The sequence below is a fragment of the Mus caroli genome, unplaced genomic scaffold (assembly GCF_978045245.1).
Source record: "Mus caroli unplaced genomic scaffold, Mus_caroli_1 scaffold_8, whole genome shotgun sequence".
Classification (NCBI taxonomy): domain Eukaryota; kingdom Metazoa; phylum Chordata; class Mammalia; order Rodentia; family Muridae; genus Mus; species Mus caroli.
In genome coordinates, this window is record NW_028227263.1 from 30,363,814 (window position 1) to 30,386,436 (window position 22,623).

The 22,623-nt window shown below is 41.9% G+C and overlaps 1 protein-coding gene across 14 annotated transcripts in view; it reads left to right on the forward strand.

Annotated features, from left to right (window-relative positions):
• The window catches only part of Sox6 (SRY-box transcription factor 6), a 592,637-nt gene that overhangs the window by 514,104 nt on the left and 55,910 nt on the right, over nt 1-22,623 (forward strand). For all 14 annotated transcript variants that reach the window (XM_085841377.1, XM_085841381.1, XM_085841379.1 and 11 more), the window contains 2 exons: nt 2,150-2,333; nt 4,978-5,162. In XM_085841377.1, coding sequence (XP_085697503.1) covers nt 2,150-2,333; nt 4,978-5,162 — 369 coding nt within the window. The remainder of the gene's footprint in view (nt 1-2,149; nt 2,334-4,977; nt 5,163-22,623) is intronic.

The window sequence follows — 22,623 nt, forward strand, 5'->3', positions numbered from 1 at the left end:
AGAAGTAAACCTGTTCCTGCCCCTCTCATTATTTACAATGGAGAACTTCTTGACATAAATTTTGAATTATAAATAGTAAATTAGAGCATATGTAAAACTGAAAACATGTTGTAAAGTTCATATTTTCCAGGAAATTGAAGAAATCATAAATATAAGACAAAGCACAGAAGTAAAATTAGTTTCCTATAAGTGGTAAGCTCAGTAGTGCAGGTGAGCAGTCACTGGATAGGATTAGGAGCAGTTCAGACCCACAGGAGAAAAAAAAAAACATGGAAGACAGAGCAAAACAATGCAAAGTAGAACAGAAGAAAGACTCTGTCCTGGGGCAATGTCACTTGGCCTAACTTGCATGACAGAAAGAAAGAAGTTGACTTACATATAAAGGAATAGTGGTGGAACATGTCTCTAACTGGACAAACACTCTAAATTCAGGCATTTTAGAAGTTCAGCAAACTCCAAATAAAAGAAACATGGAGAACATGAGTGAAATACTTAGCATATAAATCGCTATGATTCCAATATGAGTGAAGGAAGTGACTAGTTTAAATATCCTTTGAGTCAAGGGCAAAAAGAAGCAAGTTAATTTAGTACATCAGATAATTTTGACATTCATAGTGGATGTAATCATGTTTCCCCAGAACATGCCCTATACTAAATATAGATTAAAGTGCGTTGCACACAGATGGGCCTGAGCACTTGCTTCCTATTAATACCAAGCACAACAACAACAACAAAACAACTCAAAGGGACAGAGACAAGTGATCATTTTTGCTGGTCATTTGGTAGAAAGGGCAGGGGCGAGATTTGGAGTCCAGTAAGTTAGGTTCAATTTTTTTCTCTCCCTATACAGCCTTGAGGAGGGACTTTTGGTTATCTGGATGCTCATCTCTGCATTTGTTGGGTTTGAGTGGTACAGCTCATCCTCTAGTGGCTAATGCACTGCAGGTGCCAGTGTCATGCCTGCTGCATGGTCAGTGCGCCTGCCCTTCTGCCCCTCCTCCTCCACTGTTATTTTCTGGCATGGCTATTGGTGGACATCCCTTAGTATATGGCTGTCTTTTTATAGATAAAGATCTAAGCCTCAGTGAGGTCACATGTTTACCCTGGGAGAGAATGTTCTGTTACCAGATTCTGTTGTGCATTCTCAATAATGTCACTGAAAACAAGTCCCCTGTGTCCCAGAAGTGAGATGGGATCTGACATTTGCTGCTGATTTTCCTTCAGAATGCAATAATGCAAATCTTAATATTGAACCTTTAAATCACATATTTAAATATGTAAAATGAGAGAAATATTCTCTGTAGCTCTTTGACGGTTGGATAGATGAGACAAAATGAAAACAAGTTGCTTAACTTTCAAGCCACTGGCTAACTCAGAGTTCCAAGCCAGAGATGAAAATACTGGGCTTGGTGTGGAGGGATATGGGTCTTAAAATAGACATTCCATAAATATATGTAGCAAAGATTGTAACAAGACATCACTTTAAGCATGAAAAATAAATTGCATATAGCATAGCATGTAAAACATAATTATAATGTATGCTTGCTCTTCACAAAAATTAATTTTAAACATGAATAGAGACCAGAATATAAACCACAAGAGCACCCACACCCAGAAAGCCACATAGAAGCCTGTGGTGTGGCATGGGACTCTGAGGGCAGGGGCCTTGGAGAGCAGAGATGGCTTTCCATGTTTCCATTCTAAAGTACTTGGAATTGTTTGATTTAAAATATATATTAAAAAATTAGCTGCGGGGACTATTTATAGTCACAGGAACTTTTCAGAGAGACTAACACAAAAGCACTACAGAGCTACTGAAATTTTAAATAATTCTTTGTAAATGCCCTAGGTTAATTTAGATCCCTGAAAACACATTAGGAAATTAAGCTGTAATGTGAGCTAATTCAGATTTTAATTTGGCAAAAAGAATGATCCAACTACACAGTTAATGTAAATAGAAGCATAACACAGGGAAATTAATGAGGTGCCTTCCGATGAATCTTCAAGGAGGTGGGTAATTAGCTTCTTTTGTTATAATTGTAGGAGAACGTGGCATTGTCTCGGAGGTGTAAAATAACTGTGGCTTACTAAGTGATAATGGGCTTCATTTGTCTTTTTTAAAATAATTATTTATGTTAAACTTTTGTAGGATGAAACAACAGCCCAGCCGCTGAATCTCTCATCCCGGCCTAAGACAGCGGAGCCTGTGAAGTCCCCAACATCTCCCACCCAGAACCTCTTCCCAGCCAGCAAAACCAGCCCTGTCAACCTGCCAAACAAAAGCAGCATCCCCAGCCCCATTGGAGGAAGCCTGGGGAGAGGATCCTCTTTAGGTAAATGGAAGAGACCTGTGAACTGGGAAAGAAAGCAATTGGGCCAGCGCCTTCTAGCCCTGGGTCACCTGGTCCTTGGGAAGGACAGCAATGTAGGTCCCACTGAAGCAGACCCAACTTAGTATCTTGTGCAAACTAGAAATTTTATAAATTGTCACAAGTCCTTCTAGCATCCATTTTATTTTATTTTGTTTGTTTTGTTGTTGTTTTTTTTTTTTTTTTTTTTGGATGATGGCAGATCCTGACAGATCCTGGTCATGAGACACTTAGCGGGGTCTGAGTTTTGTCAGTTTTGCCCTGACGTAGTTTTGTAAGGGCATCAAGAATTGGCTTCATACAAGAAGCATGTCACAATATGCCTGTTCCTTCTTGCCCTCTGAAGGGCATTTTCAAGAACTTGAAGGGATTTTCTTGCCCCTGTTTGAAAAGTATATAGTAAAAGCATGAGGACACATCTGAACCAAAAAGTTAGTGACTGGAGTGGTTTTGGATTTCCTAAGCCCTGAAAGGTCAATAGTATTGTGTAGCTTGTGGGTTTCTGCAGGCCTGAAGAGAACAGTCCACCTGCCAGAGTCTCCATTTTGAAAGACAATGATAGGTGGATCCCAGCATTCTCTCCTACTTTGGTAAAATGAAACAAAGACAGGAAGGCACTTGTCGGCAGGAACAAAGCAAGCACTAAGGGAATTGTTAGTAGACTTTTCATGTCTCTTGGTTTCCAAATAAAGACTGTGGGGGCGTGGGTGGTGGGAATTAGACTGGCCATTTTCTTACTATGTCCTCTTCCTTGTGGTATTGAATCATGGAGCCTTATTGCCTATCAGGAAGCTCACAGTTAGAAGTACACTCAACTGGGCTGAGTGTGAGTGTGTCTTCTGACAGTAAGATGTGGTGTTACCACTGGCAGTTGGGACGTTAGGATGTGGACAGCAGTCTGTTCTGATTTCCAGTTAGGCTCCTCTCCTAGGAGCCACAGATTCTTACACCCTGTCAGGGCCCCTCAGGGAGAGGATGGAGACACACATCCAGAACGTTAACATAAACTGTTTCTTTTGGCTGGCATCTTGGGAGTTGGGAGATGAGAAAAGAGAACCAACATAAGGAAACAGAGGCCTGCTTCTTGAGGTGCCTTTGTGCAGTCACTTTCACATGTTGTTTGGAAAGTACTTACAGCCTGGACTGTGCATCCAAAGGGATAGAGACAAAGCTGGTATGTCCCAGGCCCTGCTCCTGTCAGCAGCTTCTTAGGTCAGAAGCCAGATGGGCAGGAGTAAAAGCATTAGCTGTTGGACAGCAATCTTGTGCAAATAGTATTTCATAAAAGTGGTCTTTTATTTAATCTGAAACTTCCAAAACAAAAGAAAATGTTTTTAATATTTTATAAAGTAACTGACTTTTAAAAACATTTTCATAGACAGTTTTTGGAACTTTTTGCAACATTTTCTATATGTAGGTATATATATGTGCATATATACACATATATGTGTACACACATTGTACATACAAGGCATGTGATATAAGCTTGATTGTAGTCTGGTTTCCTGTTCCTGTCTCTGTGAGGTGTATGCATATATACATATGTGCCTCTAACACACATGTGTGGTAAAATACAAAGGGCCTCACACAAGTAGATTGTGTCAAATACACTACAGCAGCTGAAATCTATCAGTAATCAAATAATTGCCCTCCTTTGTCTCCAAATGGAAAACCATTCCAACAAAGTATTCATTTAAGATGAGAACAATGCAAAGCATAGAGGAAAATTAGTTCCCATTTCATTTTCCCCCCTGGGTTACACAGAGTATATTGAAGGAAAATGTTTATTCTTACTTGATTTTAGGATTTGTGTTCATGTTAAAGCCATCGACACACATACTGCTTCACTGTCAGGAGCGGGGGTGGGGGAGAGGGCTGGGAGCAGTGGGTGTCCAAGCTGGGGGTGGAGCAGGGTTGTCATCCTCTTGGTAAATAACCGAGGCAGCATGATAAGAAGAATGCTTCATTAACCAGCCAGCTCTTGGAGAATGGAGAGCGTGTTGTGTTCCTCCCCGCCCCCTCACTCCTGCAGTGGACACATAACATACACATACAGATGTCACCATAGTGCACATGTGCCCTCTTAGGTCTCATTCTGTTGAGCTTAAAACTGCTCTCCTCCACATAGCACACAAATAAACAGAGGATGGGGACAAATCTCAGCTGCCTCTCTGCCTACCCCTGTCTTGTCCATCCCCCACAGATCAGCAAAGATTGTACGTAAATTACAGACATATGCAAAGCAGTTACCCTCCCAATAGATCTAGGACAGGAATGTAGGGGCATTGATACTGTAGGCACAAGCAGGGAAAATACTCCCCCCAGTACATACAAGATTAGAACCTTGGACCAGTCATCTGTGAGAGGGTAGAAAACAACCACACAGCCCGAGGTGCTGGGGTATCCTCCATGTGCAACCTGCACCCTGAACCTGTACAGCTTGGTTGACTTGACTTTCTGTTCTCTAACTAGTGTTGTAGTTTCCTTAATAGCAAATGTACCCCTTCCTTGTTCAGAGATTACACTGTTACCCTGGGGAGTGGATCATAGCCAGCACATGAGAGACTATGTCCCCACACGCCTCTAATAATGCACCCTGTGTATGCAGATATACTATCCAGTCTCAACTCTCCTGCCCTGTTTGGGGACCAGGACACAGTGATGAAAGCCATTCAGGAGGCTCGGAAGATGCGAGAACAGATCCAGCGGGAGCAGCAACAGCAGCCACACGGAGTTGATGGGAAACTGTCCTCCATGAACAACATGGGGCTGAGCAACTGCAGGACTGAGAAGGTAATCCTGCATCCCTCTCCACTGCATGGCAGGCCCACCAGCTCATCCGCATCTCTTTTGCTTTAGGCCTCCAGGTCCTAACTTGCTACCAAAGATCTGGGCTTCCAGCTTGAGGGCCACCTTGTAATTTATCGTCCTGTGTCACATGGTCACATTCCTGCTCATGGGCACTTAGGTTGCCTCCCAGGTACCCAAACTACCTGCCTGTTGCTGTCTCTCTGTCCCATTCTGGGACATACTTAGGAACTTTCTAATAAAGTCTGTAAATTATTCAATTAGAATGAAAATCTAGTGTAAGAATGTTTAAAAGAATATAAACATAAGCTCACAACAACAGTTAAGTGAATTGTTGCTCACCATTAATGCTGTGGTTTTCCCTTAAAAAGTAAACACCAAAACCAAGCAAATTTCAAACTGTAATCATTTTTATCATTTTGATCCAGCAAATCACTTATGTAGTATCTGTTCTAAGATAGATTCATGAAGCATGGAGCTAAACAGAGCACACACTAATAGGGGAAGGAGACCATGAAGAGGCAAGCAAGTATGCAAAACAGAGTAAATACATGTTAGGAGCCAAGAAGAAAGTTAAAGGGGAGAAGCCACTGGCAGTAGTGACTGTCTGGGCCTAGGACTCAGGAGAGAGACCTGGAGGAAGCCATGGTGAAGCCACAGGAACAGGACGGAAGGCACTCCAGACAGGGAGAGCCAAGGGTGTACAGACTAGTGTGGCCAGACTGTCATAGGAGAGGGAGCAGCAGAGGACGTGAGGAAAAAGTCATAGCCTGGGAAAAGCATGGTAGACCTGGTGGGTTCTGGGAAGCCTCTTCAGTTCATGCCAAGCTGGATCTGTCCGGGGTGTGAATGAGATCTGATTGACATACAGGAGACATTTGGCCTCTTGAAGAAATGTGGAAATGGGGTGACTGGAAGGTGTATTCCTGATAAGACAACTCATTCCTTTTATACATACGCCCGGCACTAAGTTATGAGAAAATGTTTATTTGTTTACTTTTAACTGTGGAACTACTGTAGAGAGACAGATGAATTCTGTGATAGACAGTAGTAATAGTAGTTAAGTAAGTGTTAAACACTTCCATGTGTTTATTCGGTAAACTAAGACTGCAGGCTGCTGAGCTCAGGCCGGGAACCTCCCCTTTGTTTCAATCCTCAGTGACTGTGCTGAGGAGACATGGCAGAGTTTGCACAATGGAGAAAAGGGTTTCCCCAGTTCCCTGCAGGGCTTTTCTGTTTGCTCCTGAAGAAGTTGGAAGTGTATGGTGCTTTTTGTAGTCCCCTGTGTGGTGTGATCATCTGGAAGCTCAGGTGTAAAACCCTTTCCTAAGTAAGGATGCATTGGCTTGTATAGAGAGGCAGGGACTTCAGCTATGTGGCTCAGGAGGCTAGTCCCCAAGCAGTGTTATAAGCTGTGCTCTCTGCAGCTCTCCTGGCATGACCTCCCCTTCTCTTCCTGGCTTCTAATTGTTGCAGGAACCCTGGCTTGTGTCTACTCTACCTCGATTTCCTCCTGTCTTTTCTATATGCCTTCTGTCTTATGTGTCTACTTTCTAACCCATCTAATCTGTTGTGACCTTACTCTAACTTTCTGACATCTATAAAAACTCTACTTCAAAATAAGGCCACATTTGCAGCTACATAAGGTTGAGACTTCTCTCTTAAGGAAACAATGTGAACCTTTACAAGGGGTGCAAATGCATAACTCATTCCCAACCTCTTGACCTTACTGCTGTATGCTTGGGTCACATTCAGGAGACATCTGGGGTGCAGGGTTAGATGGGGCTGATAGGGCTGGTAATAAGATGGGGCACTCCAAGCCTCACATGCACTAGATTAACCTCAGGAAGAGCGGGTCTCCCAAAGCATAGTACAGTTGGGATTTCCCCCTGAGTTCTCATTGGACTGTGGCTGCCCTTAGCTTCCTACAGGACCTGGCACACCATACATAAATTCAGGCAACACACCTACCCATAGAATCAGAAATTAAAAGTAGGACCTTGCATCTTATGTAGTTACTTACTTACTCTGATCAGTTGGAGCTGCAGGTCAAATGTGGACACTATGCACTTCAAATTCCAAAGCCTAATTTCTATTTCCCACTGACTTTTCTTAATTCGTTTGGGAGGAAGAAATCTGAAGTTAAAAATGAAAAAGAAAACTATGCTTTTCCTTGGAAGTTATGAGAGAAAAATGAGAAGTGAGGTTGACTTTGAACATACTAATAAACTACAACCTAAAATATAACAACATGCTGAAGAGAACCGAGCCCCTCAAGGTAAACTGCAGTGTGGTTTTCACAGAATCAGGAAGCTGTAGTTTCCCAGCTGAAGGGTCTCGTTGCATCAGTAGATAGCTTTCCTGGGGTTGAATTTGGGACACTCGACGCCCATGCGCTTTAGGGATGCTATGTATGTTCATTAGCTCTTACAGGATCTCAGACCTCCTGACCTCTGGCTTGGGGAAGTTTGTGTGACGTGGGCCTTGTTGGCCTCTAGAGGGAATATCTGTGCTTGTTAGGCCGGTTGCTGTTAGAGGAATGCATCAAGAGACCATCCAGAGCCCCGAAAGCAGCTTTGTCTCTCGTATGACTCATATCTCAATCCTAATTTGATGGCTTTCCTTCCATAGGGGCACCACTATTCTCACCTTTTCTTCTAAATCAAAAGGGAGTACATAATATGCAAAAAGCCTAGGAAGTAGACTGGTACAAATCCAGGTTACTATTTGGCTTGAAAATTGCCACCTTTGAACTACTGGCCCAGTTTTCTTTAAATATAAAGACCTTTAAACTAGACTTAGGAATTTGTTCTTTGGACCCCATATCACAGTTTTAGGTAAGTTTTATAGCATTGCTGTCACAAGCCTTGTCATCGACTAAGCATACTTCTCGCTCATACTTGATCATTCTTTACAAAAGAATGTAGCACACATACCTGGGCTCCCTGGGGAGCAAGCCATTAGCTGGATGTTCATGGCAGGTGTGTGTATGTGTGTGTCAGGGGGTGACTCTCCAAAACTGCTGTCTGTAGGAGGGACAGGGACAAAGCAGGACTGGGTGAGGAAATGTTGGCCCTGTGCCTCCACCAGCACCTCCTGCACAAGCTCCAGGACCCCACAGTTATTGAGAACTGCTCCAAGTTTAGAGAGAATGAGTTTTTACATTAGTGCCAGTCAGTCCTTTCGTGAAAGCTGCTCTGAGAAGAGGATTTGACCTGAGGTGACTGTCTTTAGCTGAAGCAAGGCCAAGTAACATAGATAGAACCTTCCAGTGCTAAAGGGGATGGGGAATGACATGCCAGCACCTACCACTGCCTGTCACATTTATCACTCTAGGTGTCATTAAATAGAATCTGTATGTATAACCAGGGTGGACTAACATTTATGGACCTGGAACAGAAAAGCCATGTTTCCATAGCACACACAAGCTCACGTGTGTGTCCATATGAATACATATTTATCCATGATCTGTTTCACTTTATTGAGCAAATCTCTGTTATGTCAAAACATCACTGATTTGATTGGTCAGAACAGCCCCAGTGGAGTATCTCTGTTCAGGGTCTGTTAAATACATAGATTGTGGAGACAATAGACTGTAACGGCACCCCAGGAGCTCTTCTGCACCATCATCTCCAAGAGCCTCCGTGTGCGCAACACACACACACACACACACACAGAGAGAGAGAGAGAGAGAGAGAGAGAGAGAGAGAGAGAGAGAGAGAGAGAGAGAGAGACTGTGAGCATCCTGCCAGCAGAAGGCTGAGTTTCCATCCTAAATTAGCTTTTCCCACCAAGAACACCAGCCGGCCCCATCTGTGCCGGAGCACCAGTGTGATTAGATCATATTATGGTAAATTCCTTACCACACTTTATTGTTCTGATAATTCTAAGTATTTTTGTTGTGAAAATCCAGGGCTGAATTTCAATCATTCTGCTTATAAATGTCCTAGAGCTAACTAAGATCAGGGCATCTGGCTAAGAGAGAGGTGAGGCAGGGTAGCCCTCTTAATAAATGGTCTGTGGTACATTTGACCTATGAATGGACTCAGCGATTGGCTGGAGAATGTCCTTGTGTGGGCATCATGTCAGGTTGCAGTGCTCAGAAATGGGCAGGCTTCACAGGCATACACATGTGGCTTGAGCCACCACCCTCTGGAAACTGCTTGAGAAAGATTTTGGCCCTCAGCAGATGACAAAATGAGCTACAGTGACATAAAGACTACACTTTACCTGTATCTGAAGTACATGGGCTGTGACTGAAAGGACAGGAAAGGACAGAGTAGAAGAGGGAGTTTTTTGGTGGAGAACCTGTTCATGGTCCTGGGTTTGCTGAAATCTGATAAAACCAAACCATTCAACTACCACCACCACCACCACCACCACCACCACCATCACCACCACCACCACCACCACCAGGCCCCTTATATGAGGGGATGGAAGGGATTTTTACATCTTACCTGGTAATAACTACTGGTTGCAGAGAAGAAACAGCCTCAGAGAAAGGAAGGCACTTCCTGACAGTTCGGACTTAGAGCAAAAAACGTATTTAAGTCTTGGTACTTCTCATCCGAAGACTATTTTCACATAGACAATTGTATCTGATTCAGTTAGCAAATTTCTATGATAGTTTTAATCCTAGGACATACAAAAGAACTTGTGTATTGACTGTCCCAAACCTCTGATGGCAAAAGGAAAAGCTAGACGTAGAGAAGCAGGAACCTCCTGCTTTCTGTCTCCACAGTGCCTTGTCCCTGCTCGGCTATTCTTTGGCTCTGGGTCCATAAACAGAAGGTTGAGAGATCCAGATATACATTTGTCTGTCTGTCTGTCTGTCTGTCTGTCTCTCTCTCTCTCTTCCCCCTCCCGTGTGTGTGTGTGTGTGTGTGTGTGTGTGTGTGTGTGTGTTCTTAAAAAGCCACTGTTGCATTTTTCCAAGCATAGGTCCTTGTTCCTTGCCTGACTTTGCAAAGCTCAGCCCATCAGCACCACAGTGTCTAAAGCTCCCCTTCTAATTGGGGAAGGGAAACAGGAAGCAGACTCTGCTGCTCATGGTCAGCTGCCACAGCTTCTTGTTATTTCTACAGCTGATTCAGATATTTACTGTTGCATGACCAGGTAAGCATAATCAAAAGATCAATGCAGCCATACAACAGTAACTGAAATGGGGCTGAGAGCAAATTATTTAGCAAACAGCAGAATGACTGAACTCCTTATACAGACCAGTGGGATTTTACTGTTTTCAAATCAAGTATATGCAGAAGCACTTGATTGTGATTATTGTCTTTGCAGTTTGACTGGTATGATCAGTTGCAGTGTTTTCTCTGTTTCCTTTGCTCCCAAAACTATACTATGGAGGAATGTAGACCACAGTGGAAATTTCACAGGAAGGGGCAGAATCTATGATCATCTTTGTTTGCAAAGGAGAGCAGCAGTCAGTTCAAAAGACAGTGAATGATACTTTGAACATGATAAACAATACTTAAAAGTGCTTTATGCTCCAAAAATACTATCTGTTACATACAGTGTGTCTCTCTTGATTTGTCAAGGATATGGGCTTTGCTGTCCCTGTTTCTTGGTTGGGAAGCAAAGGCCAGTTAAGACTTTACCCCAGCATGTCTTCTCTCCATCATCTTGTTTGTTTTCCACACCTGCAGAAGATGGAGAGGGAAGTTTTACTTAGAAATTAAACCAAGGGGTATATCACACCTCCAAAACATACAATTTACTAAACATATCAGGAGCATGCTACATAAACACGTGTTCCTGGATGTCTTTTAAGATGAACATCTATAGTTATACTTAAAGAATGTACACAAATCAGAAGCTCTATACAATTTGAAAAGAGCAATGAGGCTTTATTAGTGCTGCATTTTGCATTTGAACCAGCAGCACTGGGCAGCCTGTGTGCTGTGTGTAGACTCTGGCTGAATGCAACCATTACCTTCTTTCTTTCTTCCCTGTTGTCAGGGCTATTTCATTGGTTGCCTAGCTACTGGTTTAAGGCTTAATTCATTAAAAAACAAAACAAAACAAAACAACAACAACAACAACAAAAAAACCCTTACTTGGTTGTGTTTCTTATTTCCTCAGCACTCTCACTGGGAGGAACGGTGAGGACTGGTGCAGGGTTTCAGGACTCACGACGCCTCTTAAGACCAGAGGTGAGGGTCTGGGGCAGATAGGAAGCTTTCAGTTTTGCTTACACGTATCTAGGTCAAAATGCAAAATTTAGTTATCACTTCTAGTAAATGTGTTAAGACTCAACCCAGTCAGGTAGTGGTTTTGTGCCCAGCTCTGGAGGAGCTATTATCTGGGCAATGTATAGAACATACTTATTAATTAAGCCCCTCACTAGAGCAGGCACTTTCTACGCCTTCATCCTTGTAGATCTAATCATTCTCCTGCCAATTATTATTATTAAAATTATTAAAGACTTCAAAGACTTTGAATTTGTATGATCTATACTAAATGGATGATAACAACCAACATCCATCATATTAGATATTAAAACTGAAACATCAGAATACTTATTTAACACAGTAACAAATTAAATAGCTATCAATGTTAGTAACATTTTTAACACTAACCATGCTATGTAAAGCAAACATATCATGTGGACAGCATTGTTTTTAATGTTTACAGTCCCCTTTAGTGCCTGACTCACTTTGGAAATAGGCTCTCTTTCTCTGCTTTGTCACTAAAATTTTATCCTAGTCATGTAACATTTTGAGCACAATTGTATGTATAATAAAGAAAGGAAAGGAAAGGAACAAATAATGTCTCAGTATGATTGTGGAAAGAATTTTGGCATACTGGATCATCTAAAGGGCCCGTGAATTTTAAGAGCAGGGATTGCGAGCTACTCTAGATTGTACCGTACACATACATATCTGCATCAGTGATTGAGTTGCATTCACCTTAATTTTAAAACATCTTCTATTCAAACATCATAAGTATTTAGCAATAAGTAGAGTTTTGAGATTTAGTCCTCTTGGAATTAAGGGGGAAAAACTGTTAACAGAACTATGTGGTTTGCCTTAATGCAGAAAAAAGTCTTTAGGAGTGGTTTGCAGTGTTACAGGTAAATAAACTACAGGGAAGAGAGCTACTGGGAAAAACAAAACAAAACAAAACAACAACGACAACAACTGGAAAGAAACCAAATTAGACATGTGAAGGTGAAACGAAGTCCTGTAACAGTGCAGGAGGATAAGCACACGAGCAATTTTGATGTTCATGTTTGTTTAATTGCTAATGGGGTCTGTGGTGGTTTGAATAAGTGTGTCTCTCATAGATTTGTGTGTTTGAATGCTTGGCCATAGGGAGTGGCACTATTAGGGTGGCTTCTATACCACTTTGTATAGGCTCTCTCCTTGTACCTGACTGAAATGAGGCAGAAAGGACTGGAGCTATTGCCTACTCCAAAACGAAAGGCATTGGGAAAGGGTACAAGACTCAGCTCCCCAGTGTTCGGGCCAGTGTGCATCCCAGATCTCAGGACAGCATCTAATTCCTAAGCACCCCAGCGTTCGGGCCAGTGGGCCCTCCAGATCTCAGGACAGCATCTATTTCCTAAGCTCCCCAGCGTTCGGGCCAGTGTGCATCCCAGATCTCAGGACAGCATCTGTTTCCTAAGGCAACAGTAATAGTGAGTCTCAAGTTTTCATAGGATGACTTCAGTCTAGTCTTCCTCTGTTACACACACATATGATAAATGGTACACACACATATATAGTATATGAAATATATATATAAGTATATATTATATGCTGTATAATGCCTCATTAGAGTTAAAGTTCAAAGGACACATTTTTGTAGGCATGTTTATTTAGTACATAATAAGCACTTAGTAGCATATGAAGTGATTTAAGTTTATGCCAATAACAGAATTTTTTTACATCCATTTTATATTCTAGTTTGCATCCATTTTAGTTCTCACTAGTTCATACTTGTTAAAGGTTTACAAAAAATCTTTCTGGCAGACGCCAGGTGAGTAACACTAGCTCTCTTCTTTACCTGAGGAGATTCCTCTGCAGTTGCAGTTTTGAGACTATGAGGATGTTAGTATTCAGTCTTCAAAGCATTTTTGTTGTTGTTGTTTTTGTTGTTTATCAACAGTTGACCCTCACAGCCCTCCTTACATATAATTTCCTATCACTCTGCTTTGCAGGTAAAGATGGGGTTCTAGGAGCTGAAATCATTAGCTGATCTGCATACAGAAAGCAAGGAAAGTGACGCTTTTCACAGTCATGGTTTCATAGCCAACATCTTTTCCATTGTAGCAGACAGACTTCGTCACTTTTCAGGGTCAGGCTCTACTATATGTCCCAGTAAGCCCTAAACAGTCTTTGTCTCGGTCTCTGAGTGTGTGTGTGTGTGTGTGTGTGTATGTGTGTGCTGACCCAGATATACATGTGAGGCTGCTTTACCATGAAGTATTATGTCTATCTGTGTTTATGTCTGATTCTGTTCCACTCTCTGGATGGTGGCGACTGTTGCTTTGTTTGATCATTTTCAGTTGGTGGGTCTCAATCCTGCCTTTGTAGTAGTGAGAATTCTACAATAGATGTGACCTTCTTCCCTTCCTGGCTCCCCTTTCAGCTTGTCTTGAATCTGGTTGTCCCAAACGTACCTTCAGGAACACTCTGGCAAAGGTTCACTTTTAGCTAAGATCCAGTTTGTAATCTTGACATTTGCAACTAAGATTAGAATTTCCCAAAGTACTGTCTTCCTGCTATGGAGAGAAATGCTTGCTTTTATTTTTGGTACAACCCTGATTTGCCCTTTATGTCTTTTTATAAATAAAGTCAACAGCACTGGCTCTGAAGAAACACAAAGAGTGTCTTATAACACGCAGTGCCCACTAGCCCTAGCTCACATATCTTCTTGGCTGCCAGTCCCAGTAACTCCTACCAAAGATCATTTGAATTTGTTTTATTATGGAGAATCAGCATAGTTTTTATGAAAAAGAGAAATCTTAAGTTTGGGATTTTATTCTATGTTGATAGTAAGCTATCAACATTAGAATCAACCTCAGTTTTTCTACCTCTATAATAGAAACAAATTTAAAGAAATAATTTCATGAATTCATGGTTTGAAAAGTCACATTGACCTATCAAGAACTTCTCAGTACTAGGGATTAAAGCTCGGTGATAGACTTGCATGGCATGTGTGGGACCCTGGGTTTGATCCCCAGCACAAGCAAGGGGGAGGGACTTTTTGTCCTTTTACAAGTATGAAGTCCCATACTAAATTGGTAACACCTCTGTAGATGAGTTTAAAGCAGATTTAGTCTTTTGTATTCTAGACCACTGATGTAGTTGCTGTAACATAATATCCTTAGGTCTAGGCTTACATCATCAGTGGAAAAAGGAACAAAACATCTTTAAATAAGTCCCAAGTGAAGGCAGAGTCTCTGCTCTGTCTGATGAATGCTCCATTCACTTCAACCATGTGGCCTTACACCTTGGCCTGTTACTTTCAAGTGCCTTTGTTTACTCACTGGGAAGGCAGACACGATAAATACACAAGGCTGTGGTCAAGAGTGAAGAACATTCTGTGTGGGGTAAGGTGGGTGAGTGAATCTGACTGCCTCATGTTTTCCAGCACTAAAGCTTTGCAGAGAGGTGGTCAGGAAGTGTTTGTCATCTGATGGGCAGTGTGTCCTAGAAAGACTACAGAGAGATCCAGATGAGCCCCCAACCCCACCCCATCCCCAGTGTAGATATGCCAGGACATGGGCATTTGTCTTCTCATGGGGCAGTAATGAGGACCAGGCTCCAAGACAGGGTATAACAGGGTGTGAGGTTCCAGGAGTCTTGAATAAGGAGTCTGAGGGAAAGTAAGTGATTGGCCATGACTGAGCAAGAGAGGAAGGGGTGAAGGAGAGAGAGAGAGAGAGAGAGAGAGAGAGAGAGAGAGAGAGAGAGAAAACACAAAGGAGGAGAAAGGAAGGTAACAGTGGCTGAGGTAAAGAGTATTTCCCCAGATAAATAAACTTTCAGACAATGAGCTTGTTACATAGCAACTAATAAGTTATTTTTTCCAAGCAAGACAATGGTAGGCATGTGTGGCTGTAAACAGAAACGAAAAGCTGAAGTAATTAGCATGGTTTGTGGGCATTTATGACTAATAAGTTGTCTGGGGCAAGAGTCTCAGTCTCCTGTCAGGAAACCCTGGCAAAGCCCTTATTTTCTGCTGTCCTCTCTCAAGAGAAAAACTGAGAACCCACCACTTCCTCCTGTGGTCTGCCTTCCTAGCCCCACTGTGTCTCACTGTTTTGGTAATTCAAAGGAAGAACCCTTGTCCTAATCTCCTCCATCCTCTTCCCTGACACTGAATCTAAAATCCTGATTCATTAGGTATGTGCTCATGAGCAGAAATGACTTCACTGTTCCTCTGCCCCACTGAAGCTATAGTGTCCTTTCAGGGGTCTCCAGGTGTGTGTGTGTGTGTGTGTGTGTGTGTGTGTGTGTGTGTGTGTGTGTGTGTGTATGCGCACGCCTGTGTTGTTCTCCAGGGAATACAGACCTTATATAAGTGTACCTCTTGCGGGACTCCAGAGGGCTTTGCAGTCAGAAGCCCTACTTGCTCTGCCTCACTGCTGGCTCTTGGTGGGTGAGGTGTAGCTTGTGCTCTGCTCTGTCTATGCCTCCACATGTGTATGAGGGTGTATTCCTCTTTCTCTGATCTGTTCCCTAAGCCCTCTGCTGCCCTTCTCCTCATCTGCCTTCTCCCTATCTCCCTACCTCACTCCCACCACAAACTTAAGCTTGCTGCAGTTAGGGTGCAGTGTCTGACTACTGGTGATTTTTTCTCTAAACTCTTGCAATGGAAAGAGGCAATTGCTGGTTCTAGATTGTTCTGGTGGAGTGTTACCATATGAAACGAACGTGTCTCTTTGTACAGCCTGTGTCTTTTGTTTTTGGATTTTTCGAGACAGGGTTTCTCTGTGTAGCCCTGGCTGTCCTGGAACTCACTTTGTAGACCAGGCTGGCCTCAGAAATCCGCCTGCCTCTGCCTCCTAAGTGCTGGGATTAAAGGCGTGCACCACCACTGCCCGGCTCAGCCTGTGTCTTTTGTAGCAACACAGACATTGGAGCTCTAGCATGTGCATCCTGTGAAAGATACCCTAAACAACAAAGGAATTACTTCATGAGGAGGAGGTTGCACAGAGTGGGTGTGGAGGGTGTACAGACTTGAGCAGAACCTAAGATTTGTTTCTTTATTTAAATGTTAAATGCTAAGGCCATGAAGTCTCAGCCTTGAGAAACTTCTGCAATTTAAATTGATGAAGTGAGTGCTGAGTGGCAGAGCTTTGGAAGCTGATGGCCTGATCTATGCCTACAACACAGTGAACTCTTGGAAATGAAGCCATGCACAATAGCAGAAGGGATTGAGGCTAGGTGCTAAGGTATGAGGCCTGTTCTCTAGGGGACTCAGGCAAGGCTCCAGATACTTAGCCTCCCTCAGAGAGTTCTGAAGCATCAGTAGATTATTGCCTCTAATATGATTTTAGGCACAGGGCTTGATGGTGTGTTTGATGTCATCATGGCTTGGGTAGGGGGCTTTGGTGTCTATGAAGGGGGTCTGGGAAGTGAGGCAGTGGCTTCTACTTAGAAGGGAACTGTGGCCATACTCTGGGCTTGCTGCCTGTAGCCTCTTTGGACTGGAATGAGCTTGGCAGCCTTAAGCTGATACATAAATAAGTAGTGTGTCCTCTCTGGTTTTCCATAAATAAAGCAATTTTTTTGTTTATGATCCTTGTGGGTGGTAGTGGCAAGGAGAGACTGTGAGAGGAAATGCAGTCCATTTCAAGTAACTCAGCTCTGTTGTGCCCAAGCTCTCTGGTGCTCAGATGACACCGCCCCACCAGCAGCAGTGAGACCTAAAAGTTAGCTAAGCAAACACACAGACATCTTGACTGTTCTTCAGGTGAAGGCTAAGATTTTAAACCAGACAGCTCCTAAATAGATATTCATTTTCAGGCTTGTTTCTTTGGGTCTCAGCCTTCTGTCTGTCCTCAGATCCTAGCACTCACAGGAGAGCAAGTTCTCAAGTCTTGTTTGAATGGCAGGTCTTAACCTGCTTGGTTAAGTTTATTTTAATTAATCAACCAACTTGCTACTCGTTTGGCTATCACCTTATTTATTAAAACTGACTGTTCTAATCAATAAAATTTAAACATGAGTTTATTTAATTGGTTAAAAACAGATTTAGTCCTTTTTTTCCCCTTTTCTTTGGATTACATATGTCAGGGGAGTTTTATAAGAATTAAATTTTACTAGGCATGTTGCATACCTTTAATCTTTTCACCTAGGAGGCAGAGGCAGGAGAACCACTCCAAGTTCAAGGCCAGTCTGATCTACACAGCAAGTTTCAGATCATCAAAGCTACATAGTGAGACTTGTCTCAAAAACAAAAATCAAACACAAAATGGAAGAAGATTCTACTTTAAACACTTCAATAGTTTGTGTAATCATTATTCTCATGGTCTTCTTAGGTCATTGATTGGTCTAAAATTACAGTTAAAAATTGTGCAACCATTTAGAACCTCTGCTAATTACACTATTCCCATTGGAAGTTCGATTTGTTGTCTTTGTCTCCTTGAGACTGTGTAGTCCATTTTAAGAACCCCTCCTTAGCTGGTCTTGGGATTGAGTGGACAACTTCTTTGCCCCTGCTGGTTTTTCGGTTCTCAAGTTCTTGGAGGAGTTGCTCTTGTTTCATTTAGAAAACAGTTTACAGGGATCATGGATGAAGCACCTTATCTCACACCCCCCCCCAACCCCCACCAGCTCTTTTTTTAAAACTGGAAGTAATACATTTTAATTTTTCCATTGATTATTTATTTACTTTAAAGCTTCCCCTTCCTCCTCTCAGTCCTTCCCTCTTACTCTCCTCTGCCCTCCCTTTCTCCTGAGAGAAGGGGGAGGCCTCCCATCATTTTAACCTGCCTCCCTATCAAGTTGCACTAGGACTAGACATACCTTCTCCTATTGAATCTAGACTTGGCAGCCCAGTTAGGAAAAACAGATCCAAAGGCAGGCCACAGTGTCAGAGACAGCCCCTGCTCCTGCTGTTAGAGATTCCACATGAAGACCAAGCTGCACATCTGTTACATATGTGTAGGGGGCCTAGGTTTGTCTCATGCATGTTCTCTGGTTAGTAGTTCATCCGGTGTAAGTCCCTATGGGCCCAGGTTAGTTGATTCTTTAGGGTTTTCTTGTGGTGTCCTTATACTCTCTGGCTCCTTCAATCCTTATTTCTACTCTTGCACGAGATTCTCTGAGTTCTGCCTAATGTTTGGCTATGGGTCTCTGCATCATGACTATCAGCTATTGGATGAAGCCTCTTAGATAACAGTTATACTAGGCTACTGACTACAAGTATAGCAGAATATCATTAATAGTGTCAGGGGTAGGCTTTCTCTCATGGCATGGGTCGCAAGCTGGATCACTCATTGATTGGTCATCAATTTCTGCTTTGACTTTATCCTTACACACCTTGTAGGAAGGACAAATTGTGGGTCTAAGGTTTTGTGGCTGGATTGGTGTCTTTATCCCTCCAGTGGAAGTCTTGCCTTGTTACAGGTAGTGGCTATTTTGGATTCCATATTTTCTATTGCTAGGAGTCTTAGCTAAGGTCACCCTCATAGATTCCTGGGAGTTTCCAGGTTTCTAGATTGCAGCAAACCTCCCACCAATCCCAGTTCTCTCTCCCAGATCTCTCTTTTCCATCCTCACCATAGTTGATCCTCTCTGTTCTCCTCCCCACCTTTTCTGCGACTCAGTTCCATCCTTCCATCCACTCCTGATGTCTGTTTTATTTTCCCTTCTCAGTGAGATTCAGTCATCCTGCCTTGAACCCTCCTTGTTAATTAGTTTCTTTGGATCTATGCATTATAGTATGGTTATCCTGTAATTTATGGCTAAAGTATACTTATAGATGACAACACACCATGTTTGACATTCTGAGTCTGAGTTACCTCCCTCAAGATGATCTTTTCTAGCTCCATCCATTTGCCTGCAAATTCTATGATGACGTTGTTTTTAATAGTTGAGTAGTATTCTATTGTATAAATGAACCACATTTTCTTTATCCATTCTTCAGTTAAAGGACATCTAGATTGTTTCTAGTCTCTGGCTATTACAAATAAAGCTATACAGTTGCTATAGAGTTGAACAAGTGTTCTTGTGGTATGGTAGAACATCTTTTGGGTATATGTCCAGGAGTACTATTGCTGGATTTTGAGGTAGAAGTTTCTGAGAAACTTGCAAATTGATTTCCAAAGTGGTTGTACAAGTTTGCACTCCCACCAGCAATGGAGGAGTGCTCCCTTTGCTCCACAGCCTCACTAACATGAGCTGTCACTTGAATTTTTGATCTTAGCCATCTTAGAGTCACAGAATAATGGGTGTAAGATAGAATCTTAAAGTCACTTTGATTTGCATTTCCCTGATGACTAAGGACGTTGAACATTTCTTTAAGTGTGAAGCACTTTTTCTAACTTTGCAGAAACAGCTGCCTAAATATATAGAAACATTTGTTTTTTAAAGGAATTAAAATCCTACATTTTAAAGCACCTTACTGTTTAGAGTCTGACCCTGAATGATCAGCTGGAACTCAAATTTATGAACTGAATTAAATTCTGTTCCAGTGTTGCTATCATCTTGGTGTTTAGATTGCTAAAACATAATTGTAACAACTGATTTCTGACTTACTAAGAAATAAAGTTGGTGCAGTCCCAAAATTCATTGTCTCAGCTATAATGTAAAGCATTTCACTCTTTCATTTTTGAGTGTTGAGATGACAATCTTTCCCCCGCCCCAATATAATGGCAATAAATAAAATACTCCATGCAGGCTATACTTTGAATTAAAAATATTTCAAGTTTGTGTCAATCAGAATCAGTTGCTAAAATCAGGTGGTCTTTATTTGTATCTACTTCATGGCTTAGTCACACGGTGGATAAGCCAGTAATTACTAGCACACCTCTTTGTCTGTAGGCTCTCTGATGACAAACTGCGGGTACGTAGAGAGCCTCTAGCTCATTTACATCACATGTGTAATGCACACTAGCTGGGATATTAGCGTTTCAGGTTTGGTGGAGTTGCCTGACACACACAATGATCAGCACATTTTTTGAGACAGCAATAGTCAGAGGAATGCAGCAGCACTGGGGGAACAAGAGGAAGTGGCCTGACATCCTCACATGCTCATCACCATTCCACATCACCCCTGGACCAGGCTGGGTTTCCTCTGTGCCTAACAAATGGTCAGAAATCTAGGAGAGTAAATTACAGAAGCAGGAGCAAGGATATATGTCAATTCCTAGGCTTCTTACTCAGTAAGAAGAGAAAATTTTGACTTCAGGGAGAACAAACTGCCCCAAGCTTTGTGGATCTGTACATATGCTTATGTAATTTTCAAAGAAGATGTGCAGCCTTTAACAAATGTGCCGAGCCGCATTTAATCTCAAGCAGGCATTGGATACCACAAAGGGGAAAAAAAGGAAGAAAGAAAAGTCAGGCATGGGAAATTAAAAGAAAAAAAGTTCAAAAATATGCAAAACACAAGTTGCTAATAAAATATTGTCTGCTACACTAATTAACATGTTATTTACGAAGTTTATTCTTAGCATGCTAACGAGAAGATGACAATCCCATAGCAGTTTCCACTCTGATTATTTAGGACTGTAGCAACAGTTCTATCCTGGAAGTCTGTTACAAAGCCATCAGCTTTCTACAGTCCTGTGCAGTATTTCTGAAGAACGCTTACACAGGAATTCAGTCAGAAGCCCAGATGTTTGAAAAGGAGACAGCAGACACACTGTAGCTGTGTTTTAAAGACAGCTCCTTTGCCTCTGCCCTCTTCACAGCTCCCTCCCAATTAAACCTAGCTATGCTGTTTAGCTTGTACGTGTTCCCACGCACATCCTTGTACCCTGTGTTATTATTGCTGACTTGAAACATCCCAACAAGGAACTCCACTCCTATGGACTGAGCTGGGCCATTCTTCCTGCCTTTCAGTCACCTCTTGATAAGGAATTGTCAGGATTTAGTGCCACACACAACAAATCACCTGTTAGTCTGTGCAAGCTCCGCACTCTCCTGGACTCAGCCTTACTCATTTTTGTGTGCCTCTGTGGTCCTACTAAGGCAACCTCTTGTCAAGTGTTGATAGAAAACAAAATATATTGGCCATCAGTAAAAACTGATAATCGGCTTGAATTTGGTTTCAAAGAAGAGTTGTTCAATGCTCAGGAATGCAAAGAAGTGAGAAAAGCCTAATTTTACTTGCAATAGATTTACATTAAGAAATTTAATGTCTTTGTTAATGAATGCATTTCTGTCTTTATGCAGTTTTTAAAATGTAATGCCTAGAAATAAAGTGTCCTTATGTCAATCTCTTGAATGTCTCCCCTTTGAAGTAATTATGTGAAAAGACTGTGTGTGACAGTATCAGGGACAACTTGTTTAATTTAATTTTATATTTTAGGCTTATTTTTATTTTTTAGAAGAGTATTGTGACCCCATTTGGGAATTTTAATTTGTATCTTATTTAGTCTGCAGTGTGACACCAGTTAATTGTGTGCTACTTTGTAGTAACTACATGTTAACTCTGTTGGAAGTAATGGTAATTATACTGTAATTGATACCAGTTCTCCCACAGCTTTGGAAAGCCATACAATTAACACATATCGCCACAGTTGGATACTTTCTTTTGTCCTTTGTGACATGCCATCTTGGAGTACTATTTTCAACAAGGTTCCTAAATATTTTCTTTTTCTTTGAAATGCCTATTAACATTACTAGCAAGTGAGGATAGTTCCTAAGTTTTATTTTTACTCAAAGGAAGCTCCTTTTCTAATCAGACGTAATTCAAAGTTATTTGTGATTTTCATTACAAACCCATGTGTGGTATCCTTTAGCTTCTTTCCTCCTAGGAAAAGGCTGCAGTGAAATACACAAGAGCATCCTTTGAAAGAGAGTCACAGCCCTTCTGTTAAACTTTGCTTGCAGGTGGGATGGATGTGCAGTATCCAGGGCTCGCTGGCCCACAGTGGACACCAGCCTGGAGACAGAGACAGATTTAAAGCCAATTAGATGAAAATGACTACCCTCTGACTTTCACTGCCTCCTTCCCTTGCCTTCCCCTGTCACCTTCCATTGTCTGCAGTGGCCCAAGAATTTTCTGAAGCAGCAAACAAATGGACATGTTAGGACCAAAAGTGACCACAGCTTGATAGGCTTGTTTGACGGATTAATTTTGAGTGCATCCCTTGAAAAGGTGAATAATTACTAAGAACTTTTGTGACACAGTGACACGATTTTGCAGTATATGCCGGAGATCTAGGAGAGATAGAGAGATGGTTATTATTGGGTCAGAGAGTTTCAAACCTGAAAGAATCCACAGAGATAAGCTAGCTTCTTGATTCTATAGA